Below are 23,802 nucleotides of genomic sequence, written 5' to 3'. Positions count from 1 at the left end.
TACCGGCTATTCTCCATCACAGATGCTCTTCGGTCGTGACCTTCGTCTGCCTTGTGATCTATTGTTTGGCCGTCCTCCGGATGCTCCTTCATCGTCTGAGGAATATATTCAAGATCTCCAGGCCTGGTTTGAAGTGATGAACAACTTTGCACGAGAGCGAGTCAACTTGGCGACGGAGAAGATGAAGACCCGCTACGACACAAGAGCTACTGAACATCAGTTCCACGAAGGAGACAAGGTGTGGTTGTGGAATCCGACTCGACGGAAAGGACTTTGTCCGAAATTACAGTCACCTTGGGATGGCCCGTATACAGTCCTAAGAAGGCTGAATGACGTCGTGGTTCGGATTCGTAAGTCTTCGAAATCTAAACCTAAAGTTGTTCATTACGACAGGTTAGCTCATTACTGTGGCCATAGTACGTAATGTAAATAATTGTAAATAGTATCAGACCATGGTCCTTTTTGTTTATAAATGTGTATTTGATTTGATTTGCATTTAGTATTTGATTTGTATTTAGTATTTGATGTGCATTTAGTATTTGATTCGTATTTAGTATTTGTTTTGTATTTAGTATTTGATAGCATTTGATTTGTTTAATTTAGTTATTGCATTTATTGTTTATATTGTTTGATATTGTAATGTAATGTTTATGCCTCAGTTGCATTTATGCTACAGTTGTAAGTTTAGCTTCCTGTCCAGGGATTGTACTGCCCGGGACGTGCAGTCCTTGGGAAGGGGGCAGTGTTACGAATTTGGCATTTAAAAAGCTAATGTTAGTTCAATTATAAATTAAATGGTTTTATTTCTCGCGCAGTGCAGCGCGTGACGAATATTAAAAGAATGCTAAGCCGGAAAAATTAAAAATATAAGAGCGCGTGCGTTAAATAAATAAATATCTCTTTTTGATTTCGAGAAAGTGCTGGAAAATTCTAGCGCGTGATTTTAAAATCTTATAAAAGGAGGAAAACATCTCAGTTTGTAGTAGTTGCTTAGTTTGTTGTTGTTTAGAAAACTACTGTTGTTGATTGTAGCGAATTCGCGGATTAGAGTTCTTTAGCTGTTTTGAATTACGTTCTATTGGACATTTGAGTAGTTAAAAGATAACTACTGTGAGATATTGTAATACTGCATGATAATTTGAGAAAATTTAAGCATTTTTTTGTGATAATAATAAATTTTTGTTCGTTTTTCATCGGACTTGTGCATTCATTTCATAACGAACCCGTACGCACGCAACAATATTCTTAAAAGCATTATAATGCATTTACATTTTAATATATACATTAATTCGTTGAGCAGTCAATTTGACTGCCGTTGGCGCTTCTAGTTAGGGAGAAAGCATGGCGCTTCTAGTGTTAAGCAGGAGACCTGAAAATTGAGTAATGCCTTCGCCGGAAATCGAACCTGGACCTCACGAATATGCGCCGAGTGTACTAACCATTACGACACGAAGGCATGGAGAAAGAAGGGCGAAAATAAGAGATACAACTAAACAATTATACAGAGTGTTATTCAGTAGCAGAATACTGAACAGATATAAGCAAACAAGAAAGAAAAGAAAATATAAAACCTAATGTCAAAAATTAAATATTTTCCACAGATTTTTCTATTACAAAGTGCTTTAAAAATGATCCACGCTCTGCTACAAGATGTAAAACAGCAAAGTCTCGATCTCTCAACGTCCACCGAGACTTTCGGAATAAAACAGTATGCCCTTGATTCTGATGAGTTTTGACACACATGCCACTCGAATGTCTAAAGGAAAGCAACTTTGCTTTCAGAAAATAAGTCTGTGTATCAACATCGTGATGTGGGCGTAAAACAAGGAATCACGTTTTTAGCAGGTGTATGTTCTTTCGCTTCCCATTATATTTCCATGGGTACACACATCGATCGATCCCGTAACATGCTGTCTTCGTAATGAACTTATCAATGTGGTATTGCTTTCTATTGCATCCGCACCTTTAGAAACACCATGGTATTATTGCAGTTTTCTGTTAAATTAGATTTAGCGACAGGATTTAGACATCCTTTAGAGCTTTGGTATTCAACTTATGGGTAGCGAACCAATTTGGAGAGCAAAAATTTTACTTTGGTTTCACAAACGGGCTGAAAACGCTATAAATAAATTTAACTGAATACAAATGCACCATTGATAAACATAATTCAGAAAAAAATAGTTTTTATAAGTAAAAATGTTATTACTTGATAGAGAGATTAATCTGTTTTCAGAACAACGACTTCAAAGAGATAGGCTCTGTTTGTTTAAAATCGTTATTTTAAAATCTAATTTGGATATGCCATCATGTATTGTGTGTCCGTCACAAGAACAGCTTTTGAACACCTCTGTATGTTGCCATTGGAGCAAGTCTGAACCCATTTTTATTAGGGGGGTGGTCACAAATAATTGCTTTTTAGTTTCCTACCTTGGAGCACTTAATGATAAATTGACTTTCTCTTTCCCTGTCCAACATTCGCTAAAAACAAAATAACAATAAAACATTCACATTCACTTAGCTCACCTCTATTTGAAATAAACTTTCCTTGCTGCTGTAGCGATCTCTACCAACTAGTACAAAATACAATAGCGAGACAGTTCTGGTGGTAGGCAAACAGTACCATCGCATTCGTTTTCAAAGGATATGCACGTAAGCAAATCATGAGAACCCAGATTCTTAGTACTGCCAATTGGACATCTGTCGAATTAAGTATTATTTTGGCGTAAAATACCTTAACGGAATACTTTTTAAGTTAAAACGTTTATGTTTCTTCATAAATAAGTGACAGAAAACTGGTAGGCTAGTTGAAAAAACAGACTGTTAAGGAAAAATGGACGGGAAGAGAGCTTCGATTTCGCCTACTTTAACTTCCAACGCCGGCAAAATAGATTTTCCTGTGCAGAGTCGAGACATAAAAAATGAAAGCCTTGATAAGTTTGGACAACTAATTTATAAAGTTTGCTTTTTTATATACTGAAGATGATGAACCAAAGGCTGGATAACTTCTGTGCCTGCTCTAACTGGCAAATGATTCACTGAAACCAAATAAAGAGCAGAGGCATCTATCTACACGTCAAAAACCCAAAATCCAAAGTCAAAAATATATAATTTTTTCAGAAAAAATACGGCATTTCAAATAACAAAACTTTAACCGATATTAATAAACAAGCATTGCAGTTTTCTTAACTAGTAAGCTATCGAATAGGTAAAACTAGCAAGCCGTCAACGACAACTAAAGAGTTAATTGTTAAAGCATCCCAGGATATTATGTAGGCACTAAATTTGATGAAAATGAAAGGCAACAGATATATAAAATGCCACTGTCTGTGACAACAATTTTTCGCAGAATGTGCGGAATAAGAATTAATGTGAGAAGCGATTTTTTTATCACACTTGAAAAAAGTTAATTTTTTCTGTCTTCAGTTGATGAATCCACCGATTTCCTAAACTAATTTGTCTCGCAAAATATGGATAGAAAAACGAGTCTTTTGAAAACTTTATTTTTTTGAAAAAAATTCAAAGGCCTACGGGAGAAGTATTGGTGTATTTAATTATGGCAAAGCACACGAGGGCTATCTGCCTAAGGGAAGGGATGCCTTTGTGGAGGACTTTCTAAGATAAACTGGCTCGTATACACGTTACACATGGAGAAAAGCACAAAAACGCATATGCAGCCAGCCCGTTCGCGGGATTCGAACCTTGGTCCGAACTACCAGTGTTCAGAGACTTTACCGCTCGGCCGCCAGTGGGCTGCCAACGGGAGAAGAAATCTTTAAATTGGTAAATTCTTGCTTCATATGCAGCAATATTTCTTAAACCAGTGTTGGGTAGAATGATGGAGATCATATCCTGGTAGCCCGAATTAAAGAAATCTCTCCCAGTGCAATATGCGTTCACTGTATGATTCATAAAGAAGCGTTGGTATCTTAAATCATGCCATATCTGTTACATGCCATGTCTCCGATGTCTGTCTGTAGATTGTCTTAGACTTTGAAGTTAAATAAAAATTTTATAAAAGAATGTTCCTTGAATTCAAGGATTCTTCTTCAGGTATGTGGAGAAATGCGTAGTGAACATCAGCAGCTTCTTTTACATGTAGAAGTGCGTTGGCGTTCGATGGGTAATGTCCTAACTAGATTGTTTGGGCTTAAAGATGAAGTGTTTGTGTTTTTAAATGACAAAAACATTGATAAAAAAAAATTACGCTTTTTAACTGATGAAAAATGGCTATCTAGGTCAGCTTACTGAAACGCTATTTTTCTAAAAATGAACAAATTAAGTCTTCAATGTGAATACTCGTATTATTTCTAACTAATGATGAATCCTTTACAAAGACAACTGATTTATGGTGTTCATGCTGCAAGGATATTAATTTTGCAGTATTCCTACTTTAGAAATTTGTATAGAAAACAAACTTAAAGTTGTTCAGTCAGGTATTGAAAATATCAGATCTCATTTGACAGATCTTAATTGTCAGCTGGAAGATTTTTCTGATTCTGCGTGAATCCGGAATTCCTTTCAGTGTATGTTAGTGAAACATTTATCATCTCAGTTAAGCGAAAAACCAACTGAGTTATCATATGATGATGAATTAAAATTTCTTTTCAAAGAACCTGAATGGAGCAGATTTTAGCTTAAAGTTCGAAATAAGTATCCAGAATGATCTGGTGGAATCCTAAAAGTGTTAATTACCCTCTTATGTGTCATATGTGTGTGTGCAAGATGGAATTTTTCCAATTTCTCTAATTAAAATCCAAGTATCGAAACAAATTAGGAGTCCAGCCCCCTTTGAGACTTAAATTGAGCAAAATAGGTCCAGAAATATCACTGCTCGTAAACAAAAAAGAAGTTCATTTTTATGGTGGTAACTATAGAGTATAGTTTAGAGTATTTGTTATGATACTACAGTTTATTTTGTATGAAATTAAAAAAAATAGATTAACATCTTCCTGATTTATAATATTACTTAGTGCTAGTATTTGAGGGATTATAATCACATTATTGATTCCTTTAACTATTGGGTAGGCATATTACCTCGACGACGCAAGTAGAGTCTCACTACCAGAATGCTTGAATGACACTATTTTAAGGTAAAATCTTTGAGGTAATATTTTTCCTCCTCAGTTACGACGTTTAACCTGTTCTCAAAAGGTTAAACGGGAAAGAGTAAAAATAATTTGAAATTGCATAAACGGAAATATTAAATGATTATTTATTTCTTCTTTCAGTTTCGTTGTAAATGGTAATTAATTTATTCCTGATCTATTAAACTTTAAAGTTGAGCAGTTATCCATTTACTTATGAACACTTTTTGAATGTAGACGTAAACTTGCATTTTTCGACTTTCATACAGTTAGTAATAGTTTATAATTAATCAGTTTAGGATTATGGTCTGTAAGCAATTAATGAAGATAGATTTACAGACATTGTTAAAAATCTCTTAAAATAATATGAAAAAATGTATTTCAAAAAGATTTTTACGGTATTTAACGCATGCTTTAATTACGTAGACAAGTATGAAACCAAGGTCAGCACAGGTTTATTTCTAATTATTAAATTTTGAGTTGAAATTAATGTAAAAAGGAAGGGACTATGTAGTTTACTATTGTTGTTTACCTTAATATATTTTTACTGTATGCTGACAATTTGCTAGCAAATTCGAAATCAAATTATATATCACTTTGTTGAGAAACATGCTCGTCTCTAGATACTTAAACTGTCAGTAAAGCTCCTTTGGCTAAGAAATCAGTGTGTGTGAATTCGAGCTATCTTAAATTCGAACCGTATAAATTTTCATTTGGTTCAGCCACCATATGAAGACTATAACATATTTAAACGTTTTAACTTTACAGAGCTACTTTGGTTGAAGTATTGAAAACAATTAACTAAATGTAGTCATTTTTAAAGAATATTAGATTTTCAAAGGTGGAAGTGTGAAAATTCGCTGACCCATACTAATTGAAATTGCAGAACTATGAATCTTCTAATATTAGTAGGCTATGCTAACTTGTTACACCAAGGGAGGGTACACAGGGGGAACTGTGTACATTCTTTTTCACTTGAAGAACAACTGAAGAAAAATAGAATATCTAGCTTGCCAAATCCATCGGGTGGTCAAATATCGCTCACCTCATTTTAGTTCTTGCTTCACTTTCCGAATTAATTAGGCTTTTCGACGATAAACATGAAACTTCAATTGTGCTTTTGTCGAAATTCGACCCACGGATTTTTCAGCGCTAGCTGAAAGAGCAAAAAGCTTACACCATGATAACATGCATGAAAGGCAGCGATAATTTCGTGCACCTTAACAATAGATATCAACTTTTAAGATTTAATATGTGATACTCAGTTTTCTTTTGCATTTTGAGTTTACTTCGCATACTTTGCAAAATTATAAAATTTATTCCTACTCCTCCTGAAAGAGACCCATTTGAAAACATGGATCTAATAACAAAAATTAAATTTAAATAACGCTTTCAAATTTTCTGGAAAATTCTGTATGTCTCTTCATCTAATTCTATTGCATATTATGCAAGAACGATTTTTCAGAATAATCATCATGTGAGTAATCTTCCCCTTCTTTTCCTCTGTATCATTTTACTTTTCCCTTCAGCTTAGAGTATACTCGCACCTGGCAGCGACGAACCACCATGACATGATATTTGTAATACAAGTAGTCTAGCCTTCATTTTTCTTCATTTTTTCCTCAGTGTCGATTTTGATTTAGTGGATAAATTTTGATGGAAATACAAGTCAGAAACTCTGACTGATATAGTTGTAAAGTTAAATGGAAGCATACAGATGCCTGGCGCATATCTGCTGATAAATTAAGATGGTTAACTACTGATCAACACGCTATTCAAACTTTGATGGCTCTAGGTATCGTTGTGTTTTCACAATGAGAGAAACATACATTCATGCATGTAGATTCTTCATTATTTAATTTCTTTAAGTATAATACAGGGTGATAATATTTGGTGGCAACAATTTGAAAAGTTACACGGCTGTCTGTAGTGATTCGACGCAAAATACCGTTTCGAAAATAGTAGCCTTTCTAGGCTAAAGCCTTTATGGGCTAAAAAAAAGTGAGAGAGAAAAGCATTTTCCCAATTCATCTCGCACTGTCTCATTTAATGTTATTTTTTCAGCATGAAATTTTCAAGCAGTTAAAACGTATGTGAAACATGAATATTCACACATTTGTTTCTGATGCTCTATAAGACCATGAATTTTGCAATCTTTTTAAAATTGCGCCAGCTTACTTAAGCTTGAATTAATCCAGCATACTTCAGCTCCAACGTACTCCAGCTCAATTAATCTTGACAAAATTTACAAATGATAGAGCTAATCGTTTTAAGGCCTGCTTCATAGCTAAACGTAAAACCTACATATTTTACTGAATGGCAAAATTCAGTCAAAACCTGAAGATGCAATAAATATAAATTTCAATAAAAGTTTTTTTACCGTGTCCATGAATAAAGAGAACACTTTTTAACTCCTCTTAAGCATTTATTTAATTTTTGTTGCTTTTATTCTTCTTTTGCAAACATGATAACTTTTGTTTATCAGTCTATCGCTCTTTTTTCAAATATATAAATCAAATATCAAATAAAAATAGGAAAAGAACAAAAGTAGGATAAAGTAATTATTAGCTAAATTGAGATTTCAGCACAGAGAAGTGCTGTCTATTTTGAAGCCACATATTTAAATTGCAGCATCTGTGAATCAATCAGTCAGTCTCATATGCCCGAGATATATTTGATTTAAGTTAAGTTACTTTAGTTGATAAAAATAGAGAATCGAGTAACCGTACCTCATTATGTTTAAGAGTTGGTTTCTTGAGTTTCTTGGTTGCTTGTAAATAATTACGCAGATATTGAATTTTTACACTGCAAAGAACAGTAAGGTTATGTTTATTTTGAATTTGTAAAAAGCAAGATTATACTATAATAACTTTAACTGTTGTTAAGGTATGTTTATTTAGAGTTTGACTCAGTTATCTTTAAAATTAAGTTAAATAGTTGTTAGAAATAGACAGTTTCTTACGAACTGTCAGTATTAACGATTGTTTGTCAGATTTTCTTTATTAAAATGAAGCGTTTTGATTTGTACAGCCTGTTGGATGTGATAACATCTTGGGGTCAAAAACTAAAGAAGATCACTGTCGAGTCTGCGGAGGAGATGGTAGCAGCTGTCAAGTTGTCCAAGGAACTATCGACAGCAAAGACTTTGACATAGGTGACTCATCTTTGACGATTCTACAAACGTAATCGTGTCTGAACCGGTGTAAATGCAATTTTTTTCTTTATTTATTTTTATAACTGTATTGTAAAAGACTGATTCTTGGAGCTATTTTTAAATTACGTAATCTGAAGGTCTCTTTATTAGCTCAATCTGTCTCGAAATTCCCTTAGATTTGAATACTTTTACATTATCTCAGACTGAAAGTCTCATTAGAACGTTCTCAGACAGGAGCTTCTTTCGGAACCTGCGACGCTAATATTTTGTGTTCTTTGAAGAAACTGTACGCTTGTGAAGAATTATAGAATGATTCTGAGACTTCTTAAAACCTGAGGCCCTATACTCGAGTTTTGTAGATAGGCGGTAATTAGAGCTTACTCAGATTATCCATCGAATGCATCGACATCTACTGTATCGTACACACGTAAATATGTGTCTGTACGTGTAAACTAACTATTTTTATTCAAGTATTAATTTGCATCTTGTCGGAATTCAACTACTAAAGTGCACACAAATTAAACGGCACTTTAAAAAATCTATCAAGTACCCTAATCAATGCAAATATTTTCTTTTCAAAATGATTTTTATGCACTGTAATTTGTAATCAGATATGGTAACACTGGTTATATGTTTCTGTTATTAATGACAACAATAATAATAATAAACTCTATATACCTCGAATATTAATTTCTTATGTTACTGAGTGATCGTAAAAGCAAAATGTTGTAAATAGTGGTTTCTTGAATTGTTACTGCCTGAAGTCGACCTGGACGTTGGGATGTTGTTCTCAGTATTAGTCGTTGCACAATGCAAAGACAATCTGACTCTAAACCGGCCTATGACTAAGTTTATAATAAACAAATCATTTCGATAAAAACATTTTGAATGCCGTCTCAAAGCCATTTCAGTTCCTTAGTCGTTTTTATTACTTAAAATTTTTTCGGTCGCTAACCATTTTTAGCCTTTCGCCGCTACTGAGGCCAGACGTGGTGGTCATTTTATTATGGGGGCATCTTACAGGCGGCTACCATTACTTCCTGTGAGAGGACAGACAATTTACATCCACTCTGGGATTTCAAACCCGAGCTCTTCGGTATCGCTGTCGGCTCCCCTTACCACAATACCGTCTGGGCCGCTTACTAAGAAAATTAGCTTACATATACTTGAAAAAAATCTCAAATGTTAACATAACATAACATAACAATAGTAGCGCTTTCTTCTTATGAACAGGAGGAAAATAGCTTAGGCAATGTTGCCCATTGCTCTTCTGCCATTTGATAATTTAAGACGAAGATTTTAAATAGAAATTTCCGTGAAAGGTAAATAACAAATAAGTAGATAAGATCCCAAACTGACACCAAATATATAATATCAGCAAAAGAACCCATCCTAAATTCAAGGTGTCGGTTAAATCTTTAAAACTTCCCAACTGGATGAAGAGCCGATTCAATCCCTCCCAAACCACCAAACACAAACTCTTGAACCAAACAAGAGTGCGATGGCGAGTCTTTAAAAAATTAAGGTTAACTCAATTGATTAAGTTCTCATTTGTGATAAGTTTTCACATTTTGTAATTGGCTGCGTAATTCACATTTTGTGAAACATCTGTAATATTTTGAATAATCTGCGTGTAATTACATCTTTTTTTTATTTAAAGAAAACGAAACCCTCGTGCACCCCAGAGTATTACACGAAACTTACAAATCATAAGTAAAAAAGGCAAAATTGTAAGTAATATTATCAGTTTTCAACAATACAATGAAATCATACACAAAGATTAAAAAAACACAAGTAAATAAAAAAGTATAAAATGTATAAAGAAATAATTTACAATGTTTAAAATAAAATCAACAAAATCGTTGAAAGCTCGGTAGGCCGAAGCTGAAGATACAAAAAAACATTCATAACATTTCAGCGGCCAATGAATTCCAACTAATTTTAATCTACATTTTAATAGATTTCTTGCTTTATCAAGCAATGGGCAGTCAAAAAGCAGGTGGAAAACACTTTGCTGAACTCTAAGATTGAAATAACACAAATTGCAAGATGTCAGCTTAAATCGTTCAAGATAAACATTAAACTTACCATGTACAGACAAAAATTGCGTAACTTTAAAATTAAGCAACAAGTCCTTACTTTCCAGTCTTTCAGAAATAGTTGGGAAGAATGTTTTTGTAACAGATCCCTTATCAGAAGAGATATAATCACAGTTCCACCGCTCAATCATTTTAGCTTTGAATGTTTTTTTTTTTTAAATAAGATTTTGGAATATTTCCATCAACATTAATATCATTTTTAGTTGCATTCTTAGCAAGCCAATCAGCTCTTTCGTTTCCATAATTACCCGAATGACCACGGACAAATGTAAAAAAAACACTGAAATACCCTTCTTCTCCAGATCTCCGAGAGACTGCTCTATATTAACAATAATATCATTACATAAAGATGTATTTTTAAGGGATTCCAGGGAAGAGAGTGAATATGTACAGATTAAGTAGCTGGAACCACGTCAATCCTGGCTAATTATCCACTTGATTGAAAAATTAATACACAGAAGCTCAGAAATATATACATTACATTCATTTCTAGTGCCAAATTGGTGACACTCAATTTCAATATCATCTTCAAAAGTAACATAAGCAAAACCAACTTTATCATCAGTCCTACTACAATCCGCATACATTACAAATGAGAATGAATTTACATCAGTATCCATACTATCCAGAATCTGTACTGGTTGTCTTACAGAAGGATGTGGAGGACAGACAAGGGCAATAAACGATCAAAATGAGAATTGGAGTAGTTTGTAAGACTATTCTTGTAATCTATAAAGGTCAGAATAAACAAATCCAGGGTGGAAATCCGGCAATAGAGAAACCAGCATTGCAACTAATAGTTTGGTAACCCCTTATAACTCGCAGCAAAATTCGTTTTTGAGCTCGAAGCAGGCGTTTAGATTTAATTTTCCTTTTTAGAGACAATCCCCAAGCTCTACATTCATATGAAATAAAGGGTACAATGCCTTGTTTATAAATAATTGCGCTAACATTCGATTTAACACCAAAACTATTACATGCAATTCGATTCAGCCCACGCTGAAGTCTCTCACATTTATTAAAAATGTAGGAAATATGCTTTTTCCAGTTTAATTTGCTATCCAATACACCTAAATATTTAATTTCATTCACCCTCTCAAGGGGATTGTCATTTAAAAGCAATTGATATCCTTCATAAGTAGTATTTTTTTTTTATCAATGAACATGGTCTTGGATTTTGCATGGTTAAAGTTTAACTTAAAATCTATTGACCAATGATAAATGAAACCTAAAACTTCTTGGGCCAAATGAAAAGCATTTTGCATTTCTTTTCCTTGAATACAAATCAACAAATCATCTGCAAAGGCAATGACTTGACAACTGAAGAGATCAGAAAGTTTCTGTAAGAGGTCATTCATAATAATAATCCAAAGCTTGGGACCGGAAACAGAGCCTTGTGGACATCCTCTATGAGGTCGACGAACACTTGAGGTGCCACCCAAAAAAGCTCGACCGTCCTGTCTTTCAGCAAATCAGAAACAACATTAAACACGTTATGAGGTATTTTCATTTCTTTTATAAATTAAGAATAGCAGGCCACCACGCATTATCGAAAGCTCCTTCAATATCAAGAAAAATTAAAATAGTGTACAAACCTCTCGTCCTGCCCCTCTGTACAATGTTGCTAAGACTCAGAAGTGCACCCTCAGCACATTTTTGAACAATGAAACCATATTGGTCAGCACTAAGAATATTTTCTTTGTGTAGATGCCAAGTAATTCTGTTAGTAATTAGTTTTTCAAAACATTTACCTAAAGAAGAAAGAAGACAGATACACCTAATATTATTCACATGTGGAACACTAAAAGTTTGTTTCTTGGGTATCACAATAACGAGGGGTTCTTCCAAGTTCGTGAAAATCACCAAGATTCAAACATATATTAAATAATCTATGAAAAACAGCAGAAAAAAGCCGATAGAAGTATCTTATACTCTCATTGGGAATAGAATCAGGGGCAGGAACCCTGACAAGCCTTAAATTACGAATTACATAATCCACCTCGGCCTGCGAAAAAGGATTTCAATCTGAGACGCATAATTACTGCGAGCAGATGAGTGTGAAAGTCATTATCAAACCTCACACAATCAGGAGGAAATGCTTTATCAAGAATAGAATCGACAGTTTCCCCCAAGGAAGACGTAAAGTTACCGCTTGAAAGACGAAAACCCGAGATCTCAATCTTTCTCATAAAAGTTTCTTTAATACCGTAAGTGTAATTTTTTTTCCACACATTCTTATTATTGATATCAGAAAGAAACTTCCTCCAAGACTCTAATTTGGCCTCAAGAAGCATTTCATTGTATGTTTTCCTTAAATCAAGGTATTTCTGCTTATACAAATCCCTTATATCATTGCTAGTAGTCCTCTGGAACCTCCGTCTAGCAGTATTGACTATCTCTTATAATGGAAATTTCCAATGACCACCAAGGTACTTTTCGCATACCAGTCCTTCTAGTATACATAGATTTAATACATGCCAGAAAAATAACTGAAGTCGTAAAATCTACAATCACATTAGGTGAGTCAGCGTTTGAGCAAGAATCCAAACCATTAATGATCAAAGAAATATACTGTGAATAATATTTTTCAAAATATCCCCAATTTGATTTTTTGTATTAAACAAAAATCTACTGACAGCAATTAAAGAAGCAGCAGAAACAGATAAGTCGAATTCAATCATTGCATGGTCTGACAATGATTTACACCAGCGGGTAACATTTGCTAGCAAATCAGCTCCCATAATTGTGACATCTATATAGCTTGATCCCTGTTCCGAAAAAAAGGTAGGGCCGCAGTCCTCATTGATCACATATAAGTTATAAGAGCTGACAGGGACTAAACCACAGTTCAGACTTACTATTGGAATCCATACCCCAAATAAGCTTTGTAAGATCCCTAGCCTGGAAGACCCGACTTATTTTCTGCAAATCAAAGTCAATACATCCGGAAGGCTCAAAGTAGTATGAAAATAAAAAATATTTTGTATCTTTAAAAATAATATCAAGAGTCACCATATTATAATCCAAGAATCTCAAATCCAAAAACGTAGGTAGAAATCCGGCTCGAACAACAATAGCAGCCTTTATGACTTCTGAATTAAAATCATAGTATAACCTAAAGGAACTCGGAAAGCCAGGCATAAGACCATGATAAGAGTACGGTTCTTGAATAAAAGCAACAGAAATATTGTTTACCTCCATATTCAAAACAAGCTGCTGAGTAGCAGCCTCACAGCTTTTCGTAATCTTTTATTTTTTGATTATGTCTAATTCAATTAATACAGACTTTCAAATTCTTATGTGGGCAATTTTTACTTTCATGTTCACGTGCAAAGAAATAACAAGCGCGTAGGTTTTTGCAATGTTCAGCATGACGATTATATCCTAAACAATTAAAACGCCGATTAATCACAACAAAATCATTGTTAAAATAACAAACTTTCATTTAAGCGAAAATTCGGAGACGCTATTATACTAAGATAAAAGAATTTATAAAGTCACAAATGAACAGTTATTCGAATACCAATTCCAGGTCTTACTTGGCCTACATATTCTGATGACTATACATCACATTACTTGCCAAATGAATTCGTCAAGGCATTGGTCCAATTTTCGCAAGCAATGGGTACCACAGCAGTACGAAAGTCAGTATGTTAATACTTTATGATACTCGATACATCGTGTAAGCTAACTGCATTGCACTGAAGGTCGTCTCTGAACTTGATTGCACTTAGATTGCTGAAAGGCCTTGTGTATTAAAAATATGTATGTGAGAAAGGCCTTGTGTATTGAAAATATGTAGTGGTGTGTCGCAGTCAGCACAGAATTTTGAAATAACAAAAAAGAAGGCAGACCTCATGTCATCTGATCATCTCACTTCGTTGCCACCAATGTATTGATTCTCAGTGGGTATCCGAACCGCTGCGCAAATGTGGCCATTTAGCCTTGGCTGTTGGAGGTATCGATTTTCCCCATTTAGGATGAAACTGTGGATGCATGAAAGCCTAAGCCCATACTTTAATGGTTAAACCAAATGCGTGCTGTAGATCAGAGGCCAAAAAGCATTGCCCGCCGTTAGATCACTTATGCATAGACTAGTACTGTGTGCCCTTTTCTATATATAATTATAAATATTGCCTTTTCATTGTACTTATTTTCTCGTTATTAGGTTATAATGACCTATTGTTAATACCGGTTGGAGCAACTTCCATTCTTATTCAGGAAGTAAACCCAAGTAATAAAAATTACTTAGGTAAGTATTATATTTTTTCACATTATAGTTTAATACCCTTCAAGAGATCACCATAGCATATGTACTTCAATCTTAAAAACATACGCGGTGTACTACTACGTACATCATTTAAAATAAATGGTGTAAATTCTAAACAAAAAACCATATAGTCTGAATCTAAATCTTGTTTATCCTCTATAACAGGGGCGCAGCCGGATTTGAATTTGGAAATATCGCTACACGTTAAAGGGAAATTTGTCCATATGATGCTAATTTTATCATTTTAATTAGTTATATCTGTGTCAATAAGAACAAAATGTCTGAATCGAATTTATAGCTTTGTAAAAAATAAATAAATAAACTAATAAAATTTTTATTTATTTATTTAATTAAATTTAACTTTAAATTTCGTTATTTAAATAATTATAATTAATATTTTTATTTTATAATGCTGCAATATAGAATTTAAATTATTTTATATAAATGTGCTTAATAGTATCCTAGTACTGGTATTCCGAATGCAGATAAGTAGTCCATAAATTAAATATAGTTAGGTTGCACTAATCTATACCTTTGTTTGGGCTAACTATTTTAATAATGTGGAGGTAATAGACATTTAATTAAAACTTTGAGAAAAATGTGAAATAAATTTGAAAAGCTGTAATTTTTTAGAAGTGTTTAATCTATTGTTTAAGCATTCAGTTCATTATTTATCTGATATTTAAGTTCACACAGAACCTTGTGTTCACCTATGAAAACATGCCACATAATTGCTTTTCATAAACATAGAGGTTTCTAATATTTTTTTCAAATAAAAGAATGAATTAAAATTATTAGCTATTAAAGTAGGAATTTATTGACATCATTTATAATAATTACTTTTTAAGTATTTTTTTATCTTTAATAAATTTTATAATGGGTTGCAAAGATGTAAATTATTCTTTTGTAACAGGCGTCTACTGTTTTTAATAATTTATAATTACAATAATATTCTTTATCCCGTAAAGACATGTCATTCAATCTATCCAACAAAATGTTCTAACTGAGGTTTCTAACTGGACGCTTTAAAAGTCAAAGTGAAATTTTAAGAACATTGCTAGAATAATTCAAATTGTGCTATAATAATAAATATATTTAATATTTTGTTGGATTATTACTGAAGCAAATCTGTTAAACTTTACGTTAGATCCTTAGTAATCAATAGAATTTATACGGAAAATGAAACATTTATATCAAAATTAAAACATTTTTTCTTGGTTAAAAAAATTTAATTATCCAACAAAATTTCTTAAAATTGCTTACTTTTTATTACATAATTCCACCACGCGTGGATGTCTTGGCACCCAGGGCTGCGCGCCTGTTTTCAATGACTTTTAATAACGAACGACAATTTAAAGTTAAAATCCCCATTCCAGTCTTTTTTTTTTTTTCGTTTATTGCTCTCCACTTGCAAGGAAATTAATCTTTACATGCAGAACTCGTCTGATTAATATACCTGTCAGACATTTCGACAAATGAATATCAAAGAAATGAATTGTAACAAATATTTGTCTGAATATGAAAAAAAAATTCTAAAATTTAAACTATTATTTCTTATTCGGAGTTCATATTTTCATATTAATTTTCAATAGATTGATAAACTTTGGCATTATATTTTCTTTAGTAAGTGAAGTAGTTTTACTTACTTCAGTTTTAAGTAAAGTAGCTTCTTCAATTTACTTTTATTTTGCGTCTTTTATTAATTAGAGCTTGATAATAAGCTTAACTATAAGCACAAATTATAACTCACAAAGACTGCAGGCCATGGTACTGTCACCAAACCATGCTCCGTTTCTTAGTGATTGTGTAATAATGTATTCTGTTGTTGTGGGAGGCCCGATTTTTTGTTTCAGAAAATACCCGTGTTGTCAAAATGTTATCTGGCTGACTATGCTAATGTCAGTGTCATCAATCAAACACTTTCACGAGAGGTTTCGTTTTAGGCTTACGAATGTATCACTTCGGTAAAGCTTTGGTCCTTTCGCAACTAAAACTCACACAGTTTAAAGAAAGAAAAGCGAATCGTGCCAGAAATTCTGGTGCATCTTTGCGAATAACAAAACAGTTAGATCGGTGCACCAGAAAGCATGTAGCGGTAAGTTTATGAACACGATACTCGACATTACGCAGAACGTACAGGGAGCTTTTAATATTCTAATATCATCAAGATCAATTTTTAGATGATTAGTTGAAAGCAGCTTGCAGTTATGCCGTCTTTTCGGAAGGCTGCCACTGAAGCAAAGTCATCGACATTAATGATTAAAATGTGTCAGGATAGGACTACACGAGCGACTGAATGCCATCGATAAGAGTTTATAGGCAGCATTGAGATAGTTGCGATTGTTGAAAGCCGTACTTCTCGACAACCCTGGTTTTCATCAAAGACAAAATATATGTCGACAATATATCTGTGAAGTCAGAACCCGATTTAGTCTAAAGGAGATGCTATTAGAGATATGGGGCCCTTTACAAGGGGTATAAGTCAATTTTTATATGGGATATAGAACAATATTTGGGGGTGGCCCCAAGAAAGTGGAGGCCCAAAGTATAGCTTGTGCTGCTTATACATAAATCCGGCACTGGGTGAAGTGCTACCTGGTTCCAGGGCTCATTTCCCTCAAGTTTGAGGCGGAAGCTTTACAGTAGCTAGATTCAGCAATACCTCAATCACCTGTGGTGCTACGAAAATGCTGGCCTAGCTTCTATTTGTACCTCAAAACCGAGGCGAAAGCTTCACAGTTAGTTAGGTTCAGCAATACCTCAATCACCTGGAGTACTACAGACGTGTTGGCTTACCTTCTACCTGTCGGTGAAGTGCTGCAGTTGGTTGCACTACCTTAGCTTGAGCGATTGCAAAATTCTGCAAAAATAAATTGCAAAAATAAATTTCGAGCAAGATAAAACTGACTGTACCTGGAAATTTTGAATAGACAGTCCTACAAGGTGCATAGATGATTCTTTGACCACCGAAATCTCCACATTTCACATGTACTCCAAGCATTTGTCGGACATGATTAGCAGTTATTTGTTTAACCTTCCCCAGTTTTAGCTGAATGTTGAATTGTGAAAGTTGGTTGAAAGTATATGGTCATCCATAACGCAAGATTCTCTCATCACGCTGATTTCAAAGGCCTCATTGGTCTCGAATGGTTGCTTCTAGTATCGCCGTAAGAAATGGTATTACTTCTTCTGATCATGTTCTATGAAAATTTTATTGAATTATCTTTTTGAAATTAAAATCACTTATTTATATATGCATTCTCTGTCAATCTTCAAATTTTAATTACATTAGATTCTTTCAATGTGTTGCCTTTTACCTGTTCTACAGTTCTACAGTGTATGTGCCGTTTTTTCAATGAACATGATTCATAGAAAAAACGGCAAAATGTCAAAGGTTTCTTGCCTGCACTTAGTGTCTAATTCGAACGGCTAAAGTTTGTTAGATATCAGCAGAGGCTGAAAATGTTCACCCAAGAAGTATTATTATTTACCACAATTATCTTATACTCATCACTGTTTTTAACGAGTACATTTTGACAAGACATTTTTTCTACTTTTGTTTAGTGCAAATGTTTTATGATATTTATGCATTGAAAACATTCATTTACAACTCTTTTTGTATCATTTCAGCCATTCGAAATGCAGCTGGTGACTTTTATTTAAACGGAAATAGGAGAATTGAATTTTCCGGGGAAAGAGCGCTTGCTGGAACAATATTTACATACGAAAGGAAACCTCAGGCTCAGGAAATATTGACAGCAAGAGGACCTACAACTGAACCTATTTTCATTGTAGTAAGTTAAGAATTTCCTAATTGTGATGTCACACAGTATTCTTCTCTCCTCGCCAAAGAAATTGTCCACTATTCATATTTTTTAATGCTTACTAATAACTGAAATATGTACATTAAATATTACAAAGTAATTTCGTTTTCACTATTGGCTTCCATAAGCCTTCGTATTTTTTTTTTTTTTTTTTACTTCTCTCTAGGTCTCACATCCAGTGTAAATTTTTGCACCTCAGAGACTGAAGGCTAACACCTCCTACATATTCCATTAGTTGATATCACCAATATATTACATTTACCGTTCAATAATCATAACCTCTAGTGAATGAATAATAAATAGAATAACTGCTTTATTGTCCTTTGTTGCATTCGTTTTGTAAGTTCCAAATGAAATTCTGATTCAGACTTACATTACCTGCATAAAGGATATGCTGCATAACCTTAATTTAGTAGGTACGATGTTGTGAATGCAAGCAATATGGAATTAAATTATGAGTGGTTCAATATAATTTCAGGAAGGGATTCCCATCTTTTTCGCTTAGATTAGCTCTCTGTATTAGTCACAAAACTATCCTGAACTTCTACAGAATTTCAGATTATTTTCTCTCCTATTTAACAAACAGAAAAATAAACTATAAATGTATTTATGAAAATTCGTATGTAATATTAATATTTCAGTCTAAAGTTCTTCACGTGCCCCGAGTTGCTTAAAGCATTCACAATAGCTCTTCTCTCTGGGGTTTCGTGTACAAAGTTTTGAAACTTTACAGTATTCATAGCACTACTAATGCGAATCCTGATGGCATCACAAATGCTTTTGCAGATACTTTAAGCTCAATTTACTATAAATGATTTTCCTAATCCATTTGATATAAATGTTATTAATCATGTTAAAAAATTTATCAACAACAATTATCAGAGTTACAATAGGCCCATTTCACCAACAGAAGTTAAGCTTGTAATAATGAATCTAAATACTAAGAAAGCTTTAGGTTTATCACAAACATACCAGTGTTGTTATATATCGAAAATCATTTCCCTTAGAATTTCTGCGCGAATACACTAGATACACAATCAGGAAAAATAAACCGTTTTCTGTTCATATCTTGCGAAACAGTTCTTATACAGGGTTGTACGAATTATTCTACGGTAAGCCGCACATGCCATGGCAAAAGCTGATGAACATTACGTTTTACAGCTTTTCGTAAATCTTGGTTTATTGTTTTACTCATTTTTGCTGCAGATATGTTTAACTGATGTCTGCGTAACTGATTTTCGCTTGTTAACAATGATTTAAACGTTACAGACAGTGCGTACCTTTTTCTGTTATTCGTTTGGAGAGTTCTTTTCATGCAGAAGTAATGACTGACAGTTTTTGCTTTTCCAATTAATAATGTTGCTTATTTTTCACTAGGAATTTGAATACTATGCATTTCACAACCATTCGAGATCTAATTATCAAATAGGAATATTCCTCTTCGAAAAATTCAAAAAAAGGTATCCTTCGATTCTCAAGTTGTTTACATGCGACATTTTGAAAGAATACATTTAAAAGTAGGAGACACTTAGCATTTCAAAGAATAAGCTATTGCCAAAAAGTTTTATTCCGAAACATTTCCTCTTTAAAAAAAATATTTATCGAAATCGTCCTAAAATTACGTAAACACCCTCGTATTTAGTTCAGTCATCATGTTTGTCACTATGGACATATCATTGAATTTTAACGTAATTCCTGATAAACTGACGGGTTCACGTTTTAAACACGTTTTGTGAATGGTAAAATATGGCGAAGCTACAGTTTCCGATATTCGATTTACAATTTTTTTAAATTTAATGTTTAAACAATTTGTTGCACGCATCTTCGTTTTACGAATAAACTGAAATTTCGGTTGATCTTTACAATATGGTAACTGGTAGTTTGGCGACATTTTGGAGGCGATAAAGGTTACTACCTGGAACTTTGGTAATAATGGGAGCAGTACTCAGTTCCGATTAAGCATTATTTTGTGTGGGGAAAATGAGAGATCATGGGATATGTCATGTGATATTAATGGACGAATTAAGGTTCTTTAATCGGAAAAGGGGGGAATTTGGACAAGTATCTGTGGATGTATATTATTTTGTATTAAGCTTCATTGTGTGTTGTGTGAAGTAGGGTTGAATAATTTTGGGATTGTATGGCGCTGTCTAAAGTGAATTGTAGATGTGATAAAGATAATTTTTTTTATGAAATTCTATCAAATTGGGGAAAAAAATCGTTCAGTAATTTTATTGAATGCATAATAAAAGTGTATCCACCATGTAAGGAAGATTCGGAAGAAGATTAGGTTATTTAGACTTTGTTAAGAATGTGAGTAGTATTCAGTTCTGATTACGCATTATTTTGTGTGAGGGAAATGAGAGATCATGAGATATGTTATGTGATCTTAATGGACGAATTACTGTTCTTTAATCGGGAAAAAATCTGGCAATTTTGTATTTGGCTGTGTTGTGTGAAATAGTGTTTGTGAATTTTTGGATCCCATGGCCGTAAGTAAAGTGAATTCGAAATGGGTATTTAGTGGTATTGAAAAGGATAGTAATAAATGTTTTTTAAGGTTGTGCGAGAGAGAAATAAAGATGTTTTATTATGTTATTTATTTTACCTGGTATCTTGCTTTGAAAGATAAGTATGATTTTAAAGATTCTGAAACAGAAGTAAGAAAAGTGTATCCGCCACGTAATCAAGATTCTGAAGAAGATTAGGTAAGTTAGTATTTTTAATTATTTGAGGATATTATTTTTATGCATTGTTGTAAATGTAAGGTGGAAAGGAATTTGGTATTATTGGGAAAATTGTTATTAGCAATGATTTAGTTAAAAGTAATTAGGATTGTAAGGTAATTTTTATTAATTTAATGTATGTGCTCATTTATATTTTAAGTAGTGTTTTTGAATTTAATTATATTTTAATGAAATGATAGTTATTTTGTGAATTTTATGTTTGTAGGAATTTGGTATACGTTTAAGTTGAAATAAACGTGCATGGAAATAATTTAAATATTTGATATTAAGTATTTGTAATGCTTGAGGTATGAATTCGTTGGTGACGTGTATAATGTAATAGATTATTTAGAGGTAAAAGTTTTTGGATATTCTATTTATTTTATATGTGGAAATGTTCATATTTGTAAAGGGTAAATACTTTTTCGCGATCATGTAATTTCATATATGTTCTTTTTACCGGGTTTAAAGATTGAGAAAATTGTCATGTATTTTCGTGAAATTTTTTTAATTTATGAGAAAAAAGCAGAGTAGCATGAAAATGACAGTTCTGCATCAGGTGGGTCAGTGGGTCAGGGGGCGTGGTCAATGACGTCACACAGAGGGCGGGGCCAAAGGCAACGTCATCACACTAGGAGGCGGGGTCACGAGTGGAGTTGAGTTGTTGGTAGACTACTGGTTGAGTTGTAGACCTCCTGCTTTTCATTAAAAGTTAGTTTTTTTAAATTTGGCAACGGAGTCATGGCGTCCTCTAGGGATGAAAAAAGAAAATAATGTATTTAGGAATTGCTTATGGCGTCCTCTAGGGACGAAAAAGTGAATTATATGTTTTAGAAATATATTTTTTAAGTCTGGTGTTAAAATTATTCAATGCGCGACTCTGAAAACAATGTAAAAGAAACAAATATAAAAAAGACTTTCCTTTAATGATAGTTCATCATGTCATGAAAATGAAATTACAAGATAATTTGTTTTTATTACTCAATTTTATTCTGATACTTTTATCCTTTCTAGTTTTAAATGAAACTTTAACTTATTTCTTAGGTTTTCTGTTCATAATAACATATTCATTTACTGTCATATTTTTTTAATACTTAACACGTTTCTAATTTGTAATATTTATTTAACTTCCACATACTATTTTTTTTCATACCTTTCATAAATTTCAGCATACCCTGATTTTTAACTTATATGTTATATTTCACAAACGTTCCCGCACATGCTGTTTATTTGTTACATTACTTAATTTTAGATGCAATTAAACACTTTTTTTAACGTTATAATGTTCAATATATTCTGAATTTTAACTTCATTTACTTTTTTTAAACCACTCTAGTATTCTATACACACTTTAACTTAGTGGTATGAAACTGTATTTAAAAAGAAACGTTTATTTTTCGTGATCTTAGTTCTTTTACTAAATTTTCTACAGAATTTCTAATTTCTTTCACGTGTTTAACAATATCTTCCTTACATTACCGAATATTTTTTAACAAAACTTAAGTCTATAACTGTTAATTGCTTTTCTTACGTTCATGATTTCCCTTCTGTGTTTATATTTCTTAATTCTAGCTTAACTTATTTATTATAATGTTTTTATTTCTGTCTCATCACTCGTAATTCCAACATTTTATCCCTTTTTATTCATTTTAACGATATGGATTGTTTTCATTTACTCCATATTCAAATATTTCCTTACAATTTTTATAATACTTGTTTTATTCCTAGATCATAATAGATCATCTACAGGTTTTACTCAGAAATTTCCATTCACAACTTTACAGTTTAATACCATTTATATCTAAATGTATTTCTTTCTCATATAGTTTTATGGTCTTCAAAGTTTCTAACATCATATTTAGTTTTAAATCCCGATTACCTTTAAGTGTGTTGATAATTTTCATTTCTAATTTTACAACCACGTTCAGTGTTTCATCCACACATACCAAAATATTTCTTACATTTTCTGATATTTAGTCTATGTCATATTTCAGTACTTCAAATGAATTTACACTGCTCACACTATTATTTTTTCATGTTTTAGAGACACTAACTATACTAATTTTACTATTTTTCCTGCACTAATTGCATCTATGTCAGCACTCATGATAAACTAGCAATTGTTTTGCATCACATGCATAAAGAAATTCTTAAAACCAACTTTTTCAATATCGTACTCAAATTACTGTTTTCCAGATGGGAATTACCAGTATTCTTTGGTTTTACTCTGTTACATCTTTTTAAACTTTAACATCTTATTTTAATTCTAACATACATCTTTTAAACAGTTTTTTCTTTTAATGATAGCCTTACCTTATTTGTTCAAATTAATTCTTTCATTCACCTTCTTTACTACCTTTCAGTACCTTCATAATTCACTATGCAAACGCAATGTCTTTCACTGACATTCTGTTTAATAATACCACAAGTTTCCTTAATTGACAAAAAGCGAATTATTAACGCATTTTGTGCTAAATAGGCATAAACATTTAGATTCAGAGTATTTCTTTTTAATCCGATGTAAGACTTGAATTTCATTCATGATACGGATTGTCTCTTGATTTTCTTTTTGTTTACCTTACACTAATAGAAAATTTCTATTTTACAAGTTCAGCTTTCAATGAAATAGAAATAAAAACTACGAT

The 23,802-nt window shown here is 32.9% G+C and overlaps 1 protein-coding gene across 5 annotated transcripts in view; it reads left to right on the top strand.

The window, feature by feature from the left end:
* LOC118198040 (papilin-like) overlaps positions 1 to 23,802 on the top strand; it is a 137,655-nt gene that overhangs the window by 35,800 nt on the left and 78,053 nt on the right. For all 5 annotated transcript variants that reach the window (XM_085811606.1, XM_085811608.1, XM_085811609.1 and 2 more), the window contains exons 7-9: positions 8,115 to 8,238; positions 14,506 to 14,589; positions 18,238 to 18,401. In XM_085811606.1, coding sequence (XP_085667732.1) covers positions 8,115 to 8,238; positions 14,506 to 14,589; positions 18,238 to 18,401 — 372 coding nt within the window. The remainder of the gene's footprint in view (positions 1 to 8,114; positions 8,239 to 14,505; positions 14,590 to 18,237; positions 18,402 to 23,802) is intronic.

The sequence above is a fragment of the Stegodyphus dumicola genome, chromosome 2, assembly GCF_044657685.1.
Source record: "Stegodyphus dumicola isolate Sdum_Otavi_A_Nest chromosome 2, ASM4465768v1".
Lineage (NCBI taxonomy): Eukaryota > Metazoa > Arthropoda > Arachnida > Araneae > Eresidae > Stegodyphus > Stegodyphus dumicola.
Note: the sequence above shows the minus strand (reverse complement) of the source record. Positions and strands in the feature narration are given on the sequence as shown.